Here is a 24309-nt window from a genome sequence, read left to right on the forward strand (position 1 = left end):
ATTAAATAAAGGGGACGCAAGCATCATATTGTTATTTTGACTATTCGGCTTACTGATTGTTTAGTAACTGCATCTGAAGAACACATTTTTGTGAAATTACCCTGGTCATTATAAGAATGTATATACGGTGTGGTACAGATATGAAATGAAGATATAATATTGACAGGGGCTGAGAAGGTGAGAGAGACAGAAAGAGAGAGGGGGGGCTAAAAAGGTGGGAAAGAAAGAGAAAGAGAGAGAATGTGTGCGTGTGTGTGTGTGTGTGTGTGTGTGTGTGTGGCTGAGAAGGTGAGAAAGAGAGGGAGATAGACATAAGACAGACAGACAGACAGACAGACAGGGCGAATGATTAGAGAGTAAGAAAAGAAAGAAAATTAAGGTGGGAGATATGTAGAGGTAGAAAAAAATAAAGAAAACGCAAAAACGGGACAGAAAGTAGTATGAAGAGATAAAAAGTGTGAGAAATTAGTCTCTGGCTTTGCTCGTAAAGCAAAGGCAAATGTGTTGATTAACAGATAGTATATGATTGTGCTTCATAATATACCTTCTGTAAAGCGCTTTGAGAGGGCCTGCGGTCCTGAAATGCGCTATATAAGATCGAACTATTATTATTACTCATTACGTGGTCTTTCTCTTCCTCGTACTGCAGCGTAAATATTTTTCAGTTGCCTCCATCCTAAAGCTCCTCTTTAATCTGATCCGTAATGTTTAGTTTTCATCTTGGAGAAAGATGTTTTAATTAAGACTGGCATACCAGAGGGCTCGTGAAGAAAGAAAGAAAGAAATAAAGGGGGAACGAAAGAAAGAAAGAGGTTGTATCTACCACAATGGAAAAGATAGTTAGCGGGATCGGAAGCTTTCTAAACACTTACGGTGTTTGCTCCCACCAACCTACCTATTCATTTCCCTCAAGGAACATCAAGACCGCCTTGATTTCGCGCCTTTATTCCTCTCCAGCTTTCGATGTTGTTTGATGACCGCGCAAATCCTCTCTCCTACATCTCGCGCCCATCATCCATTATCACCTGTTTTAATCCCATGCCCCTTCATAATCCCCATCTTATATTCACCGCAATAATACGGAGAAGTAGCTTTAAACTCATCGACATTGAAATTGGGCATAAAAGACGAGGGATTAATGCCCGTTGAGGATCGCTCTAACGGGTGATCAACGGAATTCAGTTAGATAATTACTATTTTGCCTTCCTTTTGAAGTACTTTCTGAGGATAGAAAGTGAGGATTCTTTTTCACCACACCTGAACTAATTAAAACCTATTCTTCCAGATCACCTAAATTGACAGGCCATCCAAATCCAAATCCTAATTCATCATCATATTATAGAGCGCAAAATGTGAAAGCTAACGGGGTAATTATCATGTCTCGCCCATAAATGTTTTACCTAAAGATGTGTGTCATTGCCATACACAATGATAAATAATTCGCAATTCAATTAAGGACTGGTAGTCATGACAATAATAAATTTAAGAAATATTATAGTGGCACATGATACAGCGGAATTGCACGTCACGCCATGGCGCTCCTGTGAAAATAATGCTTGTATAGTGCTATGGGGAAGTCCACCTTGCTAAGAATAGATACCGATTAAAAATGTAAACAGTTGTGAATTTTTTAAAGTTGTAAAAACACAAATTGGTAACACCTTGACGTACCTTACGAGATCCTCTCCATTTTTTTCTGTACAGAAATGTCATAAACTTTAATTTTCTTTGTTAATGATGACGGAATAGATTCGTTTCATACATGGGTTGTATAAAAACATATTTGCAATAGTTATATTTAGGTTGAATATTTATTTAGAATTTTCTTTAGGGAAGATAAAACTTATTGAAGGATACCTCACAGAGGTGCAAATTTGTGTTTGTTTGATTGATCAGACCTTAAAAGATTCGCAACTTTAAAATTATTTATAGTCGGTTTTTACTCAAATTGATACTGATTTGTTTCTCTCATTTTTCTTATTCTATCAAAAACAAATTAATATCAGAGTGGACTTCCCCTTTGATACTTATCCGGTTATATCCAAGCACAACAGACACCCATTTACACCCCGCTGGAGAGAGGAATGTATAGATTAACGCGTTGTCAAAGGATAACAGCGCTGGACTGGGATTCGAACCCAGTGTCAAATGAATGAACCGCTATACTGCTATACCTCTTTCTTCACCAGGTCCACATCAGATTCGAAACAAACTTCGTGTTCTGACGACATCTTCACATTTATACACCATTTCAGCGGGGTTTTTTAAATAAATTTTGTTTGATGATTGTTTTACCTGACAGCTAAGAAAGCATTACCTTATATAAGTAAACAGCCAGGGGACCGACGGATTGACTTGGTTTTGAACCCGGGACCTCCTGATTACGAGACCACTGCTCTACCACTGAGCCATTGCGCCTCCTCCACATTTTGTAAGAGACAAAAACGTTGTAGGAAACTGAATCGCATCACTTTGTAATTGAATTTATAATCGAACAATTTGATAAAAGATTCAAGGCTATAAAAAATATATTTTAGTTTCCTAGAACGTTACTGTCTCTTACAAATCCATGAAGGTGATGGTACAGCTCTATACAGTGCGTCCCAGAAAAAACGAAACCGAGATTTATCGATGTTTTATCATAACTTAATCACATTTATAATTAAAAAATTACACATATTTGGAAAGCTTAGATCCTTCTCTTTCATTTGATGTAACACATAAAATATATATTTCACGAATGAGTGATCAAAATGAATTTGAAGAGAGGAAACCAAAAAGTCATTTGGCAGACGGTATCTGAATTTCAAGGAGAAATCCACATTTCTAGAAAGTTAAGTTTCCCTTCCATATGACACCTCAATCAGGAAAAATGAGCAAGGAATGGCAAAGTTCTGTTTGTTTAAAGTAGTGCTTGCATTTCCATAATTTTATCAAACGAATTCGTTTTCACTGGGTGCCTGCCGTAGCACCAAACAAAGTTGACAAAAGACTTAACTCCATTTCGTTGACAATCAGCCGTAGACGAAAGACTTCATGCTCATAGCGACGCCAATGAGTTTATGTTTGTAGTGTATACCAAACTCAACGAGTGAATTACAAGTTGTACATTCAGCACCGACACATCATCACGTAACTGTATCGATAGACATGCTTTCAATGAAGTTTTATAGGCAATTTATTGATGGTCTTATCACGCATTTTTTTACTCGTAAACATTTCATAAAGGTCGATCTTAATATCATGTCCTTTGTTTTGTATTCATCCCGGTGCTCCCCACCCCGAGCATGACAATTACGAAGTAAAATGGAAAAATAAATGTGTTACACAATTTGCACTTTTGTGAAGAAATACTCATATTCAATCATTATCAGATAGGGAGAAAAGATTGGGTGTCACATTATGTTGCAACAAGAAAAGATATTCGTGTTGGCAGGGTCAGATGATCTGGAGCTACTAAAACAAAACAAAAACCCTCCCATACATTGTAGTCATTGTACAAAGAAAAATTGTTCAGTGATAAATCTATGAAGGAATTAAATTCCATGGGCATTGGAAGATGCCTTATCGAAATCAGTTTCACAATTTCCATTTTTTAAACTGAGAAATCGTTAATAATATCCCTGTAGATTTAACGAGAAAAAAGAAGAAACACATTCGCACACAGATACAAACAAAACGAAGCGTTGTATTATCTTTGGGTGTATCAGACGATGAAAATGTCTTGGGCAGTTCCATAACCAAGACATGAAACACTCATCGAAATCTTTCTCCAATGGACATTAAATTGTTGCTGGTAATTAGAATTCATATCATTCTGCATTGTTCTTTCTTAGCCAGACTGTAGAAAATATATCGACAAAAAACCCCTCTCATAGCTGTTCCCAAATGGTCATTTTGATGATTATAACTTTCAAAGTTTGAACATGCACAAGATTTATGCAGGAGACAACTTTCGAGATCGTCAAATAGAATATCTCTCAGTCCAATAAACTGTTGTCTTCTATAAGAAGATTGTTACGTCACTCCCACATGCTAAATTCTTCTTCTATGATCCGATCAGATACCAGTTAATATATCTCCTTGCTCCTTTTCGTTCCATTCATCCCTAAAAGATTTAAACTCGATATAAAGATCTCGAGAAGCCTTACGAGTGCTAAGTGGATTTTTTCCCCTACGTATCAAACTTGTTTTTTCTTCCTCGAGATTAAATAAAAAGGGCGTTTAAACGAAAGCTCTGTCGCATGTTTATACAGAGGTAATAGGTTGCCAATTTAGTGTCATCGAATGATTAAATAGTGGTACAATGAACTGAGCAACCCCTCAAGTTATGTAGTTGGATGTCATGGAGACGGCAATGCTTTATCCCGCGGCAGAGTGTAATTCTTTTTAGATGTATAGATGAAAGGAAAGACCGGAAGCTATTATTGTTTGTCCCTTTCTTGCATCATGTTTTCGCGTTTTCAATTTGATTTTTATTCTATAAATCAGTTCTAAAATTGCAGGAAAATATTTGTGGATTTTGAGCGGATCGATTCAGTTAATCAGGATTAAGAATTGCGCATATTTGCTGAACGTTGTTTTGTGGACCGTTTGTCGAATGTCGTCTGCAACGATAACAATTTTTTTTTAAATTCCGTTAATGGCACTCTTAATTGGTATAAGATCCTTTATAATTTTGACTGATTTCGCATTTTTTAAATTTATTTATGTCACATATTTATACAGGGTATCTCATTCAGATTAAAAAATGGTCTTCCATAAGGCCCTGTCTCAATAAAAATACATGTATATACAAATTTCTCAAAACAAAATCATACATATATATATATATATATATATATATATATATATATATATATTAACAGTTGTAGGAAGAAAAAGACAACAAATTGAATAAATCAAGCATATTAACATCAAAGCACAATGATAAACAAGTAAAGCTAGCAATATGAAATAAGTTACGATAAAAAACAAAATACTAATATTTCATGTTGCCCTGCTTTGTAAAAAATACAAATAGATATGCAAAATGTTTCCATATTGAATATAGTGACAGAAAAAATAAAGTATAACATCAAATATATACAGTAAAGGTAAGATCATATTAAAGGTAAATAATGATACAATATAAGAAGTTAAAATGACCTTTGTATAAAAGAGAAAAAGGAAGTGAGACACCGCTCATATAATATTGTAAAATGGCAAGAAAGGTCAGATTTTACCATGTTCTGCAAGATAGAGGATTCATGATAAAATAATAATAATAATAATAATAATAAAATTGACAGAGAACCTATAAATCTCCCTGATGCATCACAGCATTTTAAATCCTTTGTAGTTGTACGGCTTTTGTAAGCCCCAAAGGCAACGTTTAATGTTTGTTTTTTTCGTTTTAAATATTATTGATTAAGAATAATCAGTATTTCCACGATAAGATGAGCTTTACATTCATATGTCTCCAAGTGCTTTACAGAATAAGACACCATATACATGATACAAAAGCCTTGGTTTGGTTTCTTCATGCGGAATTACTAGCAAAAATTAATAAGAGACGAATAAGGAAGTATAGTTTAGATCCATTGTAGAGATCCAATTAAACATGTTTAATACTTTGTCTTGTTTCGTTCTCTTTCTTTTTTAAATTTCTTTCCTACGTCTAATATGTGGTAGGAAAAGTCAAACGAAATCTTTTTATGTGTAGAATTGTATCGCGTAGAAAACTCCGTGCTCAATGCATGCACTTTCAAAGTAATTCACTGGGACTCTCATTTTAACTTTGCATGGCCTTGCCGTAGTTTCAAACAGTTTTTACACCGGTGGACAATCCAGTAAAAGGCTTAAAATGAAGGCGCATAGAGGGTTGCCATGTGACCTCTCCCCCCCCCCCTTTTTTTTGTTATAGGTGCTAGTTATAGCTCCATGCTCCATTCTGTTCGTGTTATACTTTTCTTTTATCAAAGCGAACGGAGGGGGGGGGGGGGGACCTGAAAATTGACAGTACGGCTAAGTGTGATAGATCGAACGTTTGCAGTACAGTTTTATACGCCCCCTCCTAAGGAACTTGAAATAAGTATTTTTTAAGAATCAACAGTCTTGGGATTTCGAGAACAGAGAAAGGGAGAAATGTGAGGGGTGGTAGAGTTATTGGAGAACGAGAGCGATGCATGCCCCCCCCCCCCCCCTGTCAAGAGAGAGAGAGAGAGAGAGAGGGAGGGGGGAGGGGAGAGAGAGAGAGAGAGAGAGAGAGAGAGAGAGAGAGAGAGAGAGAGAGAGAGAGAGAGAGAGAGAGAGAGAGAGAGAGAGAGAGAGGGAATAGATAATGAGAGGGGGGAGTCTAAGGGAAGTTTTACCGTCTTTAATCTAGCGCCATCTATAGTAATCTGCATGTCATCCTTCCCTTCATAATGAATATTGACAATCAGTAGCATGGTGCCAAGCCGCCAGGTAACACATTATCACAGGTTTATGTTCATCCCATTTGTGTCATGCCCTCCTTTTTGTATTTAAAAATAAATCGGAATTTAAGAAGTTATAGCTTTAATGTGCAAACAAAAACGTGACAATAACAATAGTATTCACTGCGTAATGAGAACTAGAAAAACATCTTTCTCATCCTCAAGTCAGCTCGATCCGTAGACTTGGAACTCTTTAAATTAATTGCTTCGAGGCTGCATTGGTCAGTGTATCTTTTCATGATTTTTTATTCGTAAGTCCTCTTTTGTTAGATGTTACATTAAAGATACTATGTCCCTTTTGCAGCCAACATCAAATTCTGTAGAACTTTACAGGAATTATGAATATGTCATGTATCTCCTATCTGTGAAATTTAAACGTTAAGCAGTGTCCTAATATTCAAACTATGCAAGGAAACCGTTTACTTGCTAGACTTCACTGTCAGACACTATTGAGTGACTGACTGGCTTTTTTCATCTTTGGTAATAACATACATAAAATGAGCTGTAAAGGGTACCTGAGCATTTGTCTACATCTATAACCCACTTCTTGTAATGGCCAAAATTAAACTGATTGAATCTTTGCGCAGCATAAAACATACGACCATTCGGTACAATGGTCTGAAAAATCAGACTATTTCTTATTGGCTCTATAGCTCCTAAGTCGATTCGACAACTGATAGTCGTTATTTTCCCACTTAAAGACATTTTCAAGCCCCCTTGTTTTTAGGGAAGTTCTAAATTAGTATTATCTTTCAAATGCCGTTGGAATTTAACCTTTTCATTTGTTTGGCCTGCAAATGGGACATAGTACTTTTAAAGGTAATACAAAGTTATGAATACAAGGTCATGAATTCGGTTCAAATGAACATATTGGAAGCATGTGCGATTTTATAATTTGCAATGATTGTTGTCGCGGTTGAAATTGAATCTAAAGTGATGAGATTGTAAATAATAAACTCTTTATGTTGTAGAGCTCCCTCTCAAGACTGATATTACTTTAGCTTGTAAACGATGTTTCTTGACTACAATCGGCCGATTTGCTATACGCATTTGGAAATTATATATCAGAACTACATATTCTGAGATTGCCATGGTCGAAGCTACCATGGAATGGCCTTAGGCGCTATTTGAAATATTTGATTTTTTTCGAAAGCAGAAGTGTTTTAGGGGCTATATTTTTTAGAGCTTATATGACATCCATAGGGGCAACAAAATATATCAACATTTTAAAGAATTACTATCCGTCCAATTTTCAAAAATGCCCAAAACTTTACATTACCTTTAACAGAGTTTGAAGTGGGTACAAAATGCGGAAGTTTGAGAAAGTCATTGTTGATTGGTCCGTTTATGAGCGTCTGTATATTGGCGCCTGGTGATGGATAACTGTAATACTCCCAAGGACATGCCTGCAACCAATTATTACCCCAGTCATTGGATTCAATACTTGCCCGCACACACTGTGTGCACAATCTCCACTCCCTAGGGAGCAGCCATGCAGCCAGGCGTTACTTGACGCTCGAAAAACTGTTTGACCAACAGTGACGGTCGCATCCTACCAGGTACCCATTTAACACCTGGGTGGAGAGTAGCAAATGCAAAGGATATTAGTGCCGTGTCTGGATTCGAACCCCCAACCTTCGAATCTCCAGTCAAGCGCCTTTAACCACTCGGCAACGACACTCAGACTTGGTAGATGTATCAAGCGCCATAGAAACCTAGAATATTATTAATCTTTTAAGCAAGAGTATACTGAGCAAACTTTCTAATTGAAAACTATGTTCGATTGTTGCCCACTGACAATAAGATTTATTCTTGATAGATAATACCATCTCATAAATTTATTGATAAATCTTGATTGTCCACTTTCTTTAGTTCTTAGAAGACATCCTGACGACACAATCATCCCATGAACAGAGGTAAGAAAAAAAAAGTTATTCCAGCTTTATGGGCAACAGTGGAGGCCTATCCGAGTATGCAAATCAGAAATGGTAATCCATGGGAACAGAAGTAGTTTAAGGTGTAGCGCCATCTATCAGGGTTTTCGTTATAACGTTAGTTACTTTTTTCTTCTCTGATGCTCACTGAAGTGCATATGTTAACAGCTGAAGCTTTCATCCCCTTACCAAATTGTTTTATTCTTTAATTTTGGAAAATTTTCATTTATCCCGATCAATAATTACTGAGAATGTGACACATATAATAGCTTGAATATAAAGCGTTCAACAGAGGCCCAATTCAACCAGTCTCACTTTTATTCTTGAGTTACGAAAAAAAATAAGGGATATGAACAATTTAGTTGTTAACTTTATCACAAACGTCTTTTTGTCTATATTATTCACAGATTATCTTCCTAGTTATTATCACAACTTATTCTTATCACAAACACTATTTGCATGAAACCTCACCAGGGAATCTAACATATCTTTATTACACTACTATTAAAGTTAAATCATTGTCCCCCATCCATCTTGAATATGTATAGCCTTGTGTGAATTTTCTCTATTGTTTTATAATACGACATAGAAGCCATATTTTCTTTTTGCAAATTTTGCATTTCGAACTAGATTTCACATATTTTCTTTTGGTTAACCTGGAAGTAAACTGGAAAAAACTATCGTATATTCAACAGATATCTCTTACCAAATACCTCCCTAAATATAAGCTTTGTATATTGTTTAATAAGGGGACATGACTGAGGAGGAGATGGTTAAGGTAAAAACGGAGAAGGGAAGACGAAGAAGAAACAAAAATGATGAAGATGAGGAGGAAGAAGACGGAGAAGAGGAGGAAGAAGACGGAGATCAAGAGGGGAAGATGGAGAAGGAGAAGGAGGAGAAAAGAAAAAGAAGAAAAAGAAGAATTTGAAGATATAGAAAATAAGAACAAGATAGATAGGAATTAGAAGAACAACAATCTAATTAAGATTCTGACTCAAAATATTTGCATTTTTCTTTTCAAATTTATTGCAAAACATAGAATACTCAAGATAAAATTTTAAATACAGCAGAAATATACATATAAACATTATATTAGCAGCTTTTTCCTACTATGGAAATATGTACACATATTTTTGTATTGCTAATTTGCATATTTTTATTCAGAAATCATCTTTGATTATATACAGCATTTTTGTATTTAAAATAATGCATCATTTCAGATATATTGTTTATTAACATTCCATCCATGGCTTTCTGAATATTTTCAGTTCGAGTTGGTGTATTGTTTAGTTTAAATCACAATAAGTTGAAGAGAAGATTGAATAATATTATAAAATTATAGTACATGTATTATGGATCTTCGACTACAAATAGTTTAGCTTGTTCTTTCTATTAAAAAAAATACATTAACAGACATATTGCTCTAAATAACCATGTATTGTTTATTCATATAGTACTGAATAATTTTTAATGAGAAGACTTTAGTGAATGGATACAAAATATAGAAATGTTTAAATGAATGGGAAATTTACAGCATGATTCCATAAAAGTAAGAAACACAAGTGTTTGCATATATTGCAGGACTTCAACAAAGGATAGAATCGAATGCTCAGCTGAAAAAAACGAATAAAGTCCAATTACGGTCTCTAAGACAGAACTTGTATCTTGGTAGTGCGTTCAATAATTTCCCCGTCGATAGAGTATGAATATATTAATAGTGCGAATTGACAATTTGAAACCATAAACAAAATGCGAAATTATTTATTTTTAATGAATAAAAAATGGTTTTAATATGTGTTCTTTCGAAAAGGCTACACAATAAATAAAAGAATTTCATCTCGCGGCATCGAATGCAGAATCATATGGCACAGAACATCGATGACCAACAAGAATTCTTAAGAACTCTACCTCCCCCTCTAAAGAATTACAAAAAGTGAGATATTTTCATAAGATGGCTTCCATTGGGGGGGGGGGGGGGCATGTGGTACAACATGACAGTTTAGTTAACATTGGGAAGGAAATCTATAACGAACATGGTTAGTAAATACCGAACAAAACTACAACTCAACCGAACCTGTTTAAAACTAATTTAGACGAATGACATCCATAAGTGGGTAGGAAGAAATAGGAAATTGTCTTTCTGCAATAGTCTTGGGCTTTATGCAGTTCAAAGCCTTACTGGTCACGGTTACAAGGGAGTATCAAAACCTGTGTTATCAAGACCACTGAAGTTATTCGTCTCCTCGTCAGCAACGGCGACAATAGAGTCCGTACTATCGCTGTCCTTGCCGAATCGATTACGACACCATCGACATCCGAGCAAGTAATCGAGGGGTTTGAGAGAATGCAGAAACCAGGGAAGGAAATCCCAGGTCCGGAGAACTGAAGGAAGAAGAGAAGGACGTTTCCGCTGGATGACATTAATGGTGACGATGATGATGAAGACAAAGAGGAGTGCGCCACCAATGACGAACAGGTAGATGTTCCCGGCGATGGAGAGCGCGAACGCAAGAGAAGGCATAACGAAAAACATCATGAGTAGGTAGAAGATGGCGAACCAGCGGTATTTGGCCGTGGTGTTGCCCATGACGCGGGCCATACCAATCGGGAGTTTACGCAAGAAAGGAATCGGGTACCAGATCAGGATGCCAAAGATATTGAAGAAAAGGTGGGAGAGGGCGACCTGCATGGCGTTGGCGAGGTCCTTACCCTCATTCGGTAGGGCGGCTATGATGCCGGTCGCGGTCGTACCGAGGTTCGATCCCAGAGTGAGTGGGTACATGCGCTCGAGTGTGATGACGCCGATCCCTACGAGTGGGGTCATAGCCGAGGTGAAGATGGAGCTGCTCTGGACGATGAAGGTACACACGGCCCCGATCAGGATGGCGATGTACCCGGTCAGGAAGCCCAGGTAACCGGGGAAATCAGCGTTGACGAACTTCTTGATGACGAGGGCTATGCTTCCCTTGAGCAGTGAGTTGAGGAGTTTGACGATACACACCAGACAGATGCAGAGCAGAGCTAGAGCAAACACCAACATGACAATCCCAGCAACCGTATCACTGAAGCCAGAGTATGCAAACCAATGCCACTCACCTGATGGAGGAAAACACAAACGATTGTCTATTTAGAGGAGTTCATTCTGAGCTGGTTTTACAAATAAAGTAATACTTTAACCCTACGTTAACTGGGGGGGGGGGGGGGTCAATTTGACCCCCCCCCCCCCTGTAGAAATTTCACGACTACTCCGAAACCGCGGCAGGTATAAAATTTTCCTCTCCTGACTTTTTACTTTCGAGTCTTACACATCTTTTAAAACAATTTTTTTGAAAATCGGACCTACGGTTACAAGGTCACGTGACCTTTTGTCTTCGCATGTTAGCCCGAAAATCACTCATTTTCGTGATTTGTGTACAAAACATATGTAAAAGTCATTTTTCCTAAAAATAGATAAAACATTGGTTATTCAGTCTTGTTTAAAGTTTAGATGTTTGTTTTGGGGTCAAAATAGTTGAATTGTAGTTATAAATGAAATAAAACAACAAAAACAATAAAATACAAAAGTTAAAAAAACAATGAAATACATAAGAAATTATAAAAACAAGAGATAACATAAGGAATAACCTGGCTCTTCCAATTTTTTGTGTTGTATTATTATTCCAAATGGTCTAATAAATATATGTAGTGAAAAAGAATACTTAAATATGAATAATCTATGATTTATGGGCCGAAATGTGAATTTTATGACCTTATTTGCATAAATTACCATAAATATGCAAATGAGTGAATTTTTCAAAAATTTGAAATTACCATAGTATTCTATACACTTCACTTGACATGCATGCAAATTTTCGCGGCGATCGGCGGTGAAACGGCCGAGATCTTAGGGGGGGGTCAAATTGACCCCCCCCCCCCCCCAGTAAAAAACCTGGTCTGAAATAGCCCAGTTAAAATAGGGTTAAGAGGAAAGCAAATGGAAGATCTAGTTTAAGATTCTTTCGCTATAATATTGATGTCAATGTCAGTGATCTTTATGGAAAATAAATCATGCACAGTGTGACAGAAATTGAGTAAGACAAAATAGTGATAGTGAAATGAAATGTATTTGTTTTTTGTGGTCATATCTTCTTTCCTAATAATCCGTAAATTGCAATTTACTTTGTTTAAGTTAAAAAGACAATTGAGAGCTATATATCAGTGAATTAAAGCATCATAATGCAGCTATCCTTAACTGGAAGTCGCCACATGAGATAAGTACTCACATGGTTTGGGCGTGGTGGATGACATAAGAGCCGTTGTCATGTCGCCTGGTGATGCTGTTATTACCTCGGGTGTCTCAACAAGACATGTTTTAAGAAGGCGGACATCGGTGAGGTTTGGGTTGAGGGCGGTGTCTTCGATGGCCCCCTTATCAATCTGTAAGACAAACACAAGAGAAGAAAAACATTCTTAGAAAGTAATCGACCTCGGCGATTATCTGAAGAGGAAAGAAGTTAAATAAACAATGTATTCTTTTAATTCCGTTGATATATTTGTTTAATCCGTCTACGCCTGCCTTTCCTCAATTCACCATCATAACCTTTAACATTCTTGAATTCAAGCTCAGACTTCTGATAGGTGGTTTTATACCCAGGGTTTCAAGGAAATATCATGCAAAATTATCTTTTAAAACTCTCAATGAGCTAATTAGCCACTTGAATGGAGCTGTTCGGACAATAGTTAGGGTGGTGCCCGCTTTGAAATGAAATTGTCACTGGTGTTTGCCTTCTAGAATGACGTTACTAGATACTTAGCACTGATACCGAATACTCAAATGTACAAATACTATCATTTATTGATATAATGATTTCATTCTTACCCTAATAACCAAGTTGGTGAACGGTTTGGTGATGACTTTCAGTATTTCGATCTTGACATTGTTTCTCTCAATTCCAGCGCTTTCGACGATGAGTAAAGTGAGTCGGAAGAGGGGTTGTGCGATCACTTCCAGGGGTAAGAGAATGAGCACCGACAACCAGTTGAACATGTCGTGGACCGTGGCACCACCGAATGCACGACGGAACTCGTTCTTCTCCTTTACCTGACCTAGCGACACGATGGTGTTTGTAACCGAAGTTCCGATGTTGGCACCCATGATGATAGGGATGGCCAGCCTCACAGAAACTGTTCGAGAGAGGAGAAAAATGAATGTAAGTGTTATCAATACGTCAAAATTGTCATCACCATCGTCTATTTGAAACCATTATCATCGGTGGCGTTTCCTTATGATGGGCCGGTGTATACTGCCCGTTTGAATTTCTATAAAAAAAACATTATAAAATATAATCTTCATTACTGGCAGTCGACCGTTCTGTCAACTGAAATGTACATTCTGACCTGCAAACTTCCCTTACCCAACTCACTCCACCCCTGTCACTTTCTGGGGATCCAGTTTACTTCGTTTTTAATCATTGCTACACAAAATGTATATCTTTTATAATTACAAATCAGAAAATTTTACAAAGAAAACGTGATGAAAATTGGGAATACTCACTAATTCTAGCTGACGTCATAGATACGATGATCGACGTGGAAGTACTGGAGCTCTGTACGAGCACGGTGACGAGCACGCCGATCATGAGACCGCAAACGGGATTCGCCAGGAGTTCGCTGTTCTGTAGCACCTCCCCCGCGGCCTCACCACCGAGCAGTCTGAAGGCAGTTGCCAGGAAGTCCAGGGCACAGATGAAGAGATAGAGGCATCCGAGAAGGAGGAGGAGTTTAAGGAGGGACTGTAGAATGAAGATGACCTTACCGGTTCCTGTGCGCTCTGAGGATGGAGAAAACAAAAAATACAAACTTGCAAGATGATCGTTTTAAGTTTTTGCAAGGTTTTATCGACCAACCAAAATGAATCAGAAGAAACAAAATCAAAAGAGTTTCGATTGGGCTCATTTTCCACCATTCCAAGTTACAAAAGTTGCATTGACATACTACATTTTGCATCGTACATTTTTTTTTTTTTTACAAAGCAAGAGAACCAAAAAGTGTTACTTTCACAATGAAGATCAAGCAAAATTACAACATAAAAGACTACCTCAGGTAATTATGGAGGTAGTGGATCATTTCAATGTAATTGTCTTGATTTACTTTTATTGAAACACGATTCAGACACATGGGTGTTAAAACTCAGTAAAGAACTACAATAGCTACAAACCCTTATGCTGATCCTAAACCTAACATAATCCCAATTGTATCCCTATACTTATAACGAAATAAATCCGATCATTGGAGCAACAACTTTTAGAAATCAACTCGAGTCGAGTTCGTTCAATAGTCCTGTGCGTCACACCTATTTAAATGGGCGAACATGACAAAGACGTTTTACGTAATCAGGACACAAATACATGACGTACAACTTACAAGCGTATTGAAATTGCTCTTGAGCTGGTTTTTGTCTAGAGCGATTGCTGCCTGAGCAAATGTAGGATCACTTGTTTAGAATTGAAAAGACAGATGAAGAAGGCATGATGGCTCAGTGGTCTCGTAACTGAGAGGTCGCGGGCTCGAAATCAAGTCAGTGTGCCAGTGCCCTTTGGAAAGGCATTTATCCTCATTACCAAGTCCCTCGGACTCGGAGAGGACTTTTAAAGCCGTCGGTCTCCTAGTTGCTTATTTACGAGTATACACATACTATCATATCAGTCGGGTAAAACAAACAAACAAGCAAAAAAACAATCAAACAAACTCACCACTCCATTTTGTTCCTGGATTGATTTCCCCTAGAGCGACATCCCAGGGATCATCTTTATCCTTGCTGTCAGGAATGACTCCACCATTCTCCATCGTGTTCACATTGTCTAACCCGCTCTCTGCTGCTTTCTCTGACGCCTGCACAGGGGATGAAATGTTTTTCGATGATTAGACAATTTGAATCATGATGAATACCATATAACTAAAATGTACAGTTTACAATTAATTGTTCATACCCCATCTATTTTGTTTGGTATTTTGTTGTGGGGGGTGGGGTGTTGTTTATTTTTCGTAACTGAAGAATAAAGGGTGGACTGGTTGAGTATCATATTTTCTCTCCTATTATATTGAACTTAGTGTTCTAAATGATCATTTCAAAGAGAACAAAACGGACAGTTATTTGCAGTTTTATGTAAAACATTACTCTTCATTACTTAAAACCGTTTGTTTCCTGGTTGCTTTACTTAAAAGCATACAAATGCTTTCTAATCAGTCAGGTATAGCAAACAAACAATAGATCGCCATGGTCACAGTGACAGTTGAATAGTCCACAAATTATAAAATCCGTACTCTTAATTACATCATTGGTAAACTCCATGGTAATATATTGTATAGTCGTATAAATTTAACATGTTATTACTTCTGCAGCTTTTTTTCTACATCGAAGTTACAATAAGTATATGAGATATGAGTCGAAATATATTTTTTTTTACAATGTGTAAACCCAAAATTGTATTCAATTGGAATAATTTAGAGAGATAATAAAGGGAATGACTACATCAGGATCTATATTTAGTTTTGATGTTATAGCCATCACATTCCAGAATATTTTTAGTTGGATAATCTTTAAATACATTTATTATATGGTTGAAAAATTAATCGCTGAATTAACAATTTTCTATTTTTGTCTTGTATATTTCTTTGCTTCTAACCGTTTGATTATCCTTGTTTGTATCTTGTATCATATACTGTTCAAATTTGTTTAAATAGATTTACAGAGCTTTAGATTTGGTAAAACAATGCTGAAATCATCGATGAAGCCACCGTGGTAAAAGAAGACTTAATAAATAAATAAATACATGTAAATAACTTCAAGTTTAAACTCTAAATTAGTCTTGGAAGAGGAATGCAGGTCATATCTGTTGCCCCAGGCATTCAAAGAAGAAACTAAAATCTTGCGGATTATCATGAATAGGGGTTTTAACGACAAAATGAAGATAGAATCCTCTCCGTATTTGCCTGATTGATCAAAAGTAAAGGTCATCAAGAATGTAGTTTGCACTCCTCTATACACGAGCATGTGGTGTGTGTATAGACACATTCTTGATGAAGCATGTGGTAAAGTCGAAGCTTCTTTAAAACCATGTAATTTACATTCAGCAAACGTTCAGTTCATTTCAAACATTAGTCTACCGGACTGGCATAATCCAACTAGTGACATTCCAAAATTTAGATTAAATCCCCCCCCCAAAAAAAGAGATTCTGTAACGTATAGTACTGCAACTATATCTTCATCACACACACACAATTGGCGCCATTCGTAGCGTATAGCACTGCAACTACACTGTACCTGCATAACACAAAGAGTTGGCGCCATTTGTGCGCTCAACATGCAGAGGTCCCCCTCACCTCACCCGGACCAGGGTTACACAGCTAGCTCATTTGGGGCTTTCAACTTTACGCCAATTTTCAAGCCTATCTACCCATACACATAATAGACATTGATTAACATTGGGACAAGTAGCACCAGAGTTGGTAGATATTTAACCTCCACTTAATGAACACAAAGAGAGATTTTCTCTCCCCTCGTGGACATGCAGGATTAAGCAGCTAGCTTTGTATAGCTATCTCATTTGGAGATCCGGTGTTCATGTTAAACTCTACATAATCGGGCTAAATATTTTCGGACCTACCTGCCCAGACATAAAAGACATACATTTTTAAACATTGGGACATTAAAGATACAAAACTGCGTGTAACCAGAATTGGTAGATATTTGGAATTCGGTTTCTATTCAGCCTTTTTCTATACGATTCATAGAAAAATTGCCATTAATGGTAACTTCCATGAAAAGCTTGATTTGATTGGTTATTAAGCGTTGTTGCCATGGTATTTAACATTGATGGCAAAGTTACCATCAGTGGTAGTATATAGCAACAGGGCCCAAGAGTACCATAATTTTTGCTTTGATACGAGTGTAACAAAATAATGCGTTCACCAAAAGGATAATATAAAAAATAGAAATGAATTAAAATAATTAACAGGAGGAAATCAGAAGACGACGGCAATTTGTAGAAGCTTAAAATGATCATACATGATAATAAAAAATAACTGAAGAAAAAGAGATGCTGTAGGTACATTAATTGCAATAATTTAGGACATTTGGCTTTGTCAAAAAACAAATATTGGACGTCTAGCGTTTGGACTTCCAGAAAATGAGATGCCGGCCTTACTTCTTTTAAATACTGAAGGACTCCTATAAGTATAACACTTCTTAGCTTTCTTGATATACATTCAACCTGTTTAGGGTACATTTGTAATGGTACCGTCTTAAATCCCCAATAAAATGACATTAACATGATATATTTTCATATAAGCTAAGATATCAATATTATGACTCGGTACGAGTCGGTGGATGAAGTTTTGAGAAGAGACTTTTAAACAAACGTGGAAAAGACATACTTTATATGCTCAAAATTTTCCCAATCAAAATTTGTTCATGAATTATGTACTCACCATTATCAAGTTCAGCTCAATCAACGAAAGTTGAAAAGAATAATCTTTATGGATATCAAATTAGGAAAGGTGCAATTTCAATTTGGTTTGCTGCGAGGAGTGACAGTGTTTTCCCCTTCCTGGCGGATTTTTCTGAGTCAAACGTTGATTCGGCGTCCGGTCTACTCGCGCCAAGCCTCATGTGGAAAATGATAAAGAATCTACCAGCGGCTCTATATCAAGCCGGTAATTTCATTGAAATTATGGACACACCCCTTTCTTTTGTGATGGTAATGAGGGTAATGGTAAGGTATAGTCAGCGTGGTGTACATGTGATCACCATGAGTAGACCAGGATTCTGGGCAAACACGCTGTTCAATGGTGATAAAAAGGCTTTGCTTTTGACCAATCAGGTTTCGAGTTCGGCAATCAGCTGTTGCTCCGTGCAGCACGTCGCACATAATAATGTATTATATTGTGTCTTGTTTTTACTTTTTTTCTATTTCAAAAGAGTGATATAATAAGAGATATTGGGAGAATTGTGTGTCGAAGGTACCTAACTCTGATTAAGTTACAAGCACAACAGCTACATGTAAAGAAAAATAAGTATAGGCCTACCTCAAAAGGCTTAAGGAAAACAAAACAATACTGGTTATACATAGCGGAAGGATATAACTCTTCTTATAAAGTATTACGCGTCGAAAACAATATTAACGTGTTTGCATTATAATATTTACATGTATTTATATTGCATTCCTTCTTGGTTCAACTTCTATCATGTCTATACTGCATTCCATGTGAACTGGACAATAAAACAATAGTGGTCAGTACATTTGTACGCCATAATAACATTTGTTTAATTTTGTTTCTTGAGAAGGTGGCATAACATTCACAACCCTTATTGCATGTACACGCCCAGTGCACTGCCCCTTATAACAATGAAGTGAGTTCTTTGTAAAAATAAAAAATAAAACATATATATATATATATATATATATATATATATATATATATATATATAAAAGCAAATTTAAGAAATTGTTACAATAAAAAGAAATATACAATAACAATCTAAGATATCAACAAAGGTACGTCTATTCTGACAAAGTTAAATTATTGCGCAGACGTAACGCTGACTGAGGCACGGGGGAGGGGATATGAGAAGAGGGAATGGGAGGGATATGGGAGGGGGTATGTGAGGGGGGGGGGTATGTGAGGGGGGTATGTGAGGGGGAGTATCAGAGGCCACACCCATGTAATGGAAACTCAAAACCTAGAGTTTACCTGCCAATGGAGCGGAGAAGGGTGTCAGAGGGAGGTCAGCGAGTGTAATCGTTGGTAGTACCATGCCTCTCAACAAGCTGGATGACGAAATCAACGCCCTTACATCAAACACATCAAAATTCATGAGCGTGCATATAATAACCTTACCGTTCTTGTCGATGATCGTCTATCTTCCTTTAGCTTCCTCGCCGTCCGAGCGTTGTACACCGGCATCGTCGGAAGGCACATATTGGGCACATTGTGAGGACTAACTGGTGATCGAGCCGGTGATCCGGTGTTACTCGACACCCTACTCATACCCGATGTCATCGATGTCGATTGTGGTCCACCAGTGAAAGACGCACCGTGGTCATCAGGTAGTGAGCGTCTTCCGGGTGACGGGTATTGGTATTGACCTCGTAGTTGCTGAATGATGTCGATGTCTGCCATGATGAGCGGGGAATGTCGTGGAGGACGACGATGATGATGAGGAGAAGGAGATGGAGATGGGTGCAGACAGAGTGCAGGAAATACCGATCCAAACGTCAAGAGGTCAATACATGCTTCATGGTTTAAAATGCCCGGTTAAAATGAGATTTACCTGATTTCTTGAGTTACAAAATACAATAAATCTTTTTAAAATAACAATCGTATCACTTCCCCCTTCTATAGCGACTGCTCCGTTGCAATTATAATAAAGACCTTTTGTAGAGTTAGGTGATATTCACGATCACGAGGACGTGTCATGAACAAAAATGATGAAGAGTCTGTCACTCCATGACATGGTTAGGTTCTGCATGGGAATGTTCGAACATTGTTCGGGATTTCATGAGGAAAAAGAAAACATGTTTTATGCATTTGTTAGCTTCTTCATGGTTGTATATACAACACGTCAAAACAACCGGATCTCTATATATAGTCATGATGATTTTATGATTGGTCTCAGAATAAATTTACTTATTATTCTTTCTCTTTTGTCATGTTAGGAAGAGACCACCGTCTATAGTACCCGAGAATAAGCCAGTTCACGGTTGCAGTCTGAACGTGAGCAGATAAAGGTCATTGCAGAACAAATTGTGAAATACATGTAGAGACAAAATACTGGATACGTGCTCATGAAAGTTATGTAATCATTATTTATTTATGCACAAGCAGTGCCCTCCATGATACACAGGTGGAAGTATGCTTTGAAAATGGGAAATAAAGGCTATTTATTCGAACACCTGCAATTCGTTATCCACGACTTACATGTTGTGTAAAAGAGTTGTACGTTTTTTAATACCTTTTCAGATGAAACCAATTATACATAAGCCTATATGCTTCATTTAATTCCATGCACGAACGTTTTTTGTAAAATAAGGAAGAATGTCCCTTCATCCTTATATTTTCTGTTCCACATTTGGTCAATGCTAGAGTAACAAAGGATCCTGAACAATATCTTAAAAATTTAATGTTCTATTAAAAAAAAATATGACTAGGCTTTTAGACAGTTTAATTAATTGTAGTTCTAATTGGCTGCTAAGAAAGCATAAATGCTTGTTAGTAAGCAACCAAGCAGCCGACGGCTTTAGGTCCTCTCTGAGGGACCTGGTAATGAGGATTAATGCCTTACCAAAGGTCACTAGCATCGACTTTGTTACGAACCCGGGTCACCGGATTATGAGACCAGTGCTCTACCTACTGAGCTATCGCGCATTCATGCTTCAAACACAATATTGACCGCCATTTACGTATTTGCTGGTCAGTGGAGAACTGGTAGAGGTCAGTGTGGGGGAGCAATATCTAGTCTGTTTGTCAGGAAGGGGTGGGATTTCCCCTCAAATTACCCTTGACATTTCGAGTGTCCATCGGTACCTCTAATTCACCGCCAACTTGACCCCTTCCCAACAAAGTAGGCTACCCCATTACCACGATGTTTTTGTGGGAGGTATAAACATGGACATGGCACAACGCTTCGAAGACCATTTTCTAAAGCGCCGCTTATCTCTGTGTGATCGTAATTCATTTGAAGATGAAAAACACTTCTTTTGTTGTGTATCATAGACCTACTAGGTCCATTGTTATATTCACCATGTGATAGCCATGTGGGGCTTCCAAGTTTGCGCCTAAATGCATTTACGAGGGCCCTTTGTGAGGGGTATTAGCTCAATTTTATGCCTGTAGCTTTTTTTTAAAACTCAAGTTCATTGCTCGTGTACATTAAAAACTAAATCAAACAGTTGTATTTGCAGAGTATTACAGGGTGGCCAAAATAAAGCAGACTAGTGTCATTCCAAAAACGTGGGGTCAAGTTCATTTGTATCGGCGGAAGAAGAATCTTTTAGCATGAAATATGATACCAAGAAGGACAATTAAGAAGAGGGGTTTGGTTATAGAATATAGGGAGCATTTTTTGACGCAGGGTAGGAGTTCAAATTCGTCTTGTGCCAATAAAACTGCGTGTTTTAATAATTTGTCCAATTTCACGTCTGTGTTAAACAAGTAATTTAATATGATTGTATATATATATATATATATGCCTTGAATATCTATGCTTGTGTTCAACTTGACTTTTATTACAGCTTTCCCAAAGCTAGGCATAATAACATTTCTGAAACTAATAATAATGTTATACTCTGCAAATACATCTGTTTGATTTTGTTTTCAATGTACACGAGCAATGGACTTGAGTTTTAAAAACAAACAAGCATAAGCATAACATTGAGCTAATACACACAAAGGGCTGCCTTTTTACCTTTTACCTTTAGTAAAGCAGATGTTTGGAGTCATAATAACTGTTATGCAAGCGGTTTTTATTCTCTCTTTCCCTAACCTACATTCTTGTCTTTTCTTGCTCAGCTTCCTTCATTCCTTTTCTCATCTTACCCTGCTACCTTCTCTTACTTTTGTCAGAATGTATTCAACTGTTTGTTATTCTAATTGTGTATTTGTTTTGTGCACATTTATGTATTCTTATGTTATTCATTGTTATCTCCTGCCAGTGGATGTCAAATTTCTGTGTTTTTTTAACGTGGACAATAAAATCTGAATCTGATGGAAAATGAGCATTCGTAGAGTTCCCCATGCACTTTACATTTTGTAAAAACAAAAGAATGCATTAATAAACATTGAATCCGAGCATAGAATACATGGGCATATGAGAGCAACTCAACCAAAAATAATATCATAATAAAATCGATATGACCTAACCCATATTGTGTGAAATACATCTACTATATTACGGAACCAACATAGTACATGGATATAATATAATACACATTGTGTATCAATGAAAAGCTATTTTATGCTGCAAGGAGCACTGACAGTGAATGTCTTTGACATTATTTCACACAAAAATGCGTCTAGAACAACAACAGCAACAAAATAAACGAGTGCAAATGAATTACTCAATTATTGTTGGCATGTTCGTTATCATTTTTCTTCTTAAAATATTAATCTGCATCCTGTGGTATACCGGTGAAATTTGTCCCGCGTAATTGGCAGTATCCTAGTCAGATTTGGGGGCCACTTTGTATACGCATGAACCTATACGTCAAGGTTCGATGTCTCCCAATTGTATTTGGACCTTTTTCTAATAAGGGTTTAGCTGGTGGTGTATCGTGTAGTTTCATGTCTCTTGCTCAAGTTCAAAGGTTCACTTTGGCGGTTGGTACACGTGCAACAGATTCTCTTTCAATGCTGAATTTGGCGCTCTTTGACGTCAGCTATAATGGGCATGTGCGCAACTACACGATTCAGTGGACCGTGTTCATTGGTTCGCATGAGGCGGATATCATGGCATCTTACCTGCAGGCTGATTTATATTCTCTTCCTGTTTTTTTTCTTCTAGTCACACAAATTACATTGCACTATTCCAATCTTATTCCACTCCGTGCAGGTCTGGATGACGTTTCCCTTTATTTCTTAGCTATTTAGTATCAACTTGATAAACTAAGAAAACAGAAAAGAAATGTGCATTGGAGAAACACTTGGATTGGAATGCTTTGATGATTAAATAATGTTTAGCAGGAACCAAACAATATATTTTACGATGAATAATAGTTCATTTAAATCTTTCTTATAAAGGGAAACAGGTATGCCTCAGTTGTAAGCACTGCAAAGCGAATAATCTCATGACTGTTTACTATTTAAAATGCATCTGTGTGTTATAACAATATTTCAACATTAAAAAAGGGACACAAAATGAATTTGTATTCTAAATTATATTGAACTATCATAATCCCTCGTTCCCTCATTATTTATTTCGTTTATTTCCATTTTCAACAACATTATAGTTGAATTACCTCTCTTGCCAGGCACGTATTAATCTATGTTCCTATCATGTAAATTACAAAGTGCATCATTCTTTTTACATTCCCGATGCTATTAATTACTTTGTATTTTCATTATTTTGCATCATGATTAAAGGTTTGTGACTGTAGTTTCATGAAAATGAATTAAATAAAAGAATGGATGAATGAATAAATGAATGAAAGAATGAATAAATGTGGGCCTGCATATTTTGTTCCCATTCATCAACTTTGCTGGCTGTTGTCTTCTTGAACTTTGAAGAAGAAAAAATACCTTCTGCAGCTTCCCTTAACAAATACTTTTCTTAAATTTCTCTTGTTTCATTAGATATTCGTGTGTCCCAATCCTTCTGAACTTCTATTTGCTTGTCTCGAAATGTTCTATTCTGTTTTTTTTTCCTTCTTCATTCATTGTATAATTCCTCCTTAATTCACTTTGGTTAGTTATACTGATCAGAGACATAGGCACTTTTTTATTTATTTATTTCCATGTATAATTTTCAGTCAATTATGTTTGCACTAGTAAACTTGCAGTTTACACTCAAGCAGATAACTGTGCAACATAATTTCATTTTAGAAAATGTCATAGGATTGCCATTATTTATCTCTCTTTGTAAGAAAGTATCACGATTGTTTAATTTTTAACATGATTTTAAATATGATATGTATTATGCCAATATTACATGTATAAACACCAATGACCCAGCTTCGGCTGCTAGTCATGCTTATGTTGCCTTGATAATTAACCGTTATTGAAATTAAAATTAAAGCAGCCATTTACCATATACCAAGCTTCCCCCTTAGCCGCCCCCACCCATTAAATATTATGTATATATATATAATATAAATATAGAGGATGGGGCTCCTCTCTTTATCATTGATTTTCTTCATAATTACCATTTAATTCCAGTCTTG

General features: G+C 36.8%; 1 protein-coding gene across 1 annotated transcript; it reads right to left on the reverse strand.

The window, feature by feature from the left end:
• Positions 1 to 10344: 10344 nt before the first annotated feature.
• Positions 10345 to 18059, reverse strand: LOC576072 (sodium-dependent phosphate transport protein 2B). The gene is made up of 6 exons (XM_775870.5): positions 17864 to 18059; positions 15127 to 15265; positions 13929 to 14204; positions 13254 to 13558; positions 12658 to 12811; positions 10345 to 11491 (listed from the first exon to the last, which is right to left on the reverse strand). The coding sequence occupies exons 1-6, from the start codon at positions 17864 to 17866 to the stop codon at positions 10584 to 10586; spliced, it is 1785 nt and encodes a 594-aa protein (XP_780963.2). The 5' UTR covers positions 17867 to 18059; the 3' UTR covers positions 10345 to 10583.
• Positions 18060 to 24309: the final 6250 nt, after the last annotated feature.

The sequence above is a fragment of the Strongylocentrotus purpuratus genome, unplaced genomic scaffold (genome assembly GCF_000002235.5).
Source record: "Strongylocentrotus purpuratus isolate Spur 01 unplaced genomic scaffold, Spur_5.0 spur5_scaffold_9, whole genome shotgun sequence".
Taxonomy (NCBI): Eukaryota; Metazoa; Echinodermata; class Echinoidea; order Camarodonta; family Strongylocentrotidae; genus Strongylocentrotus; species Strongylocentrotus purpuratus.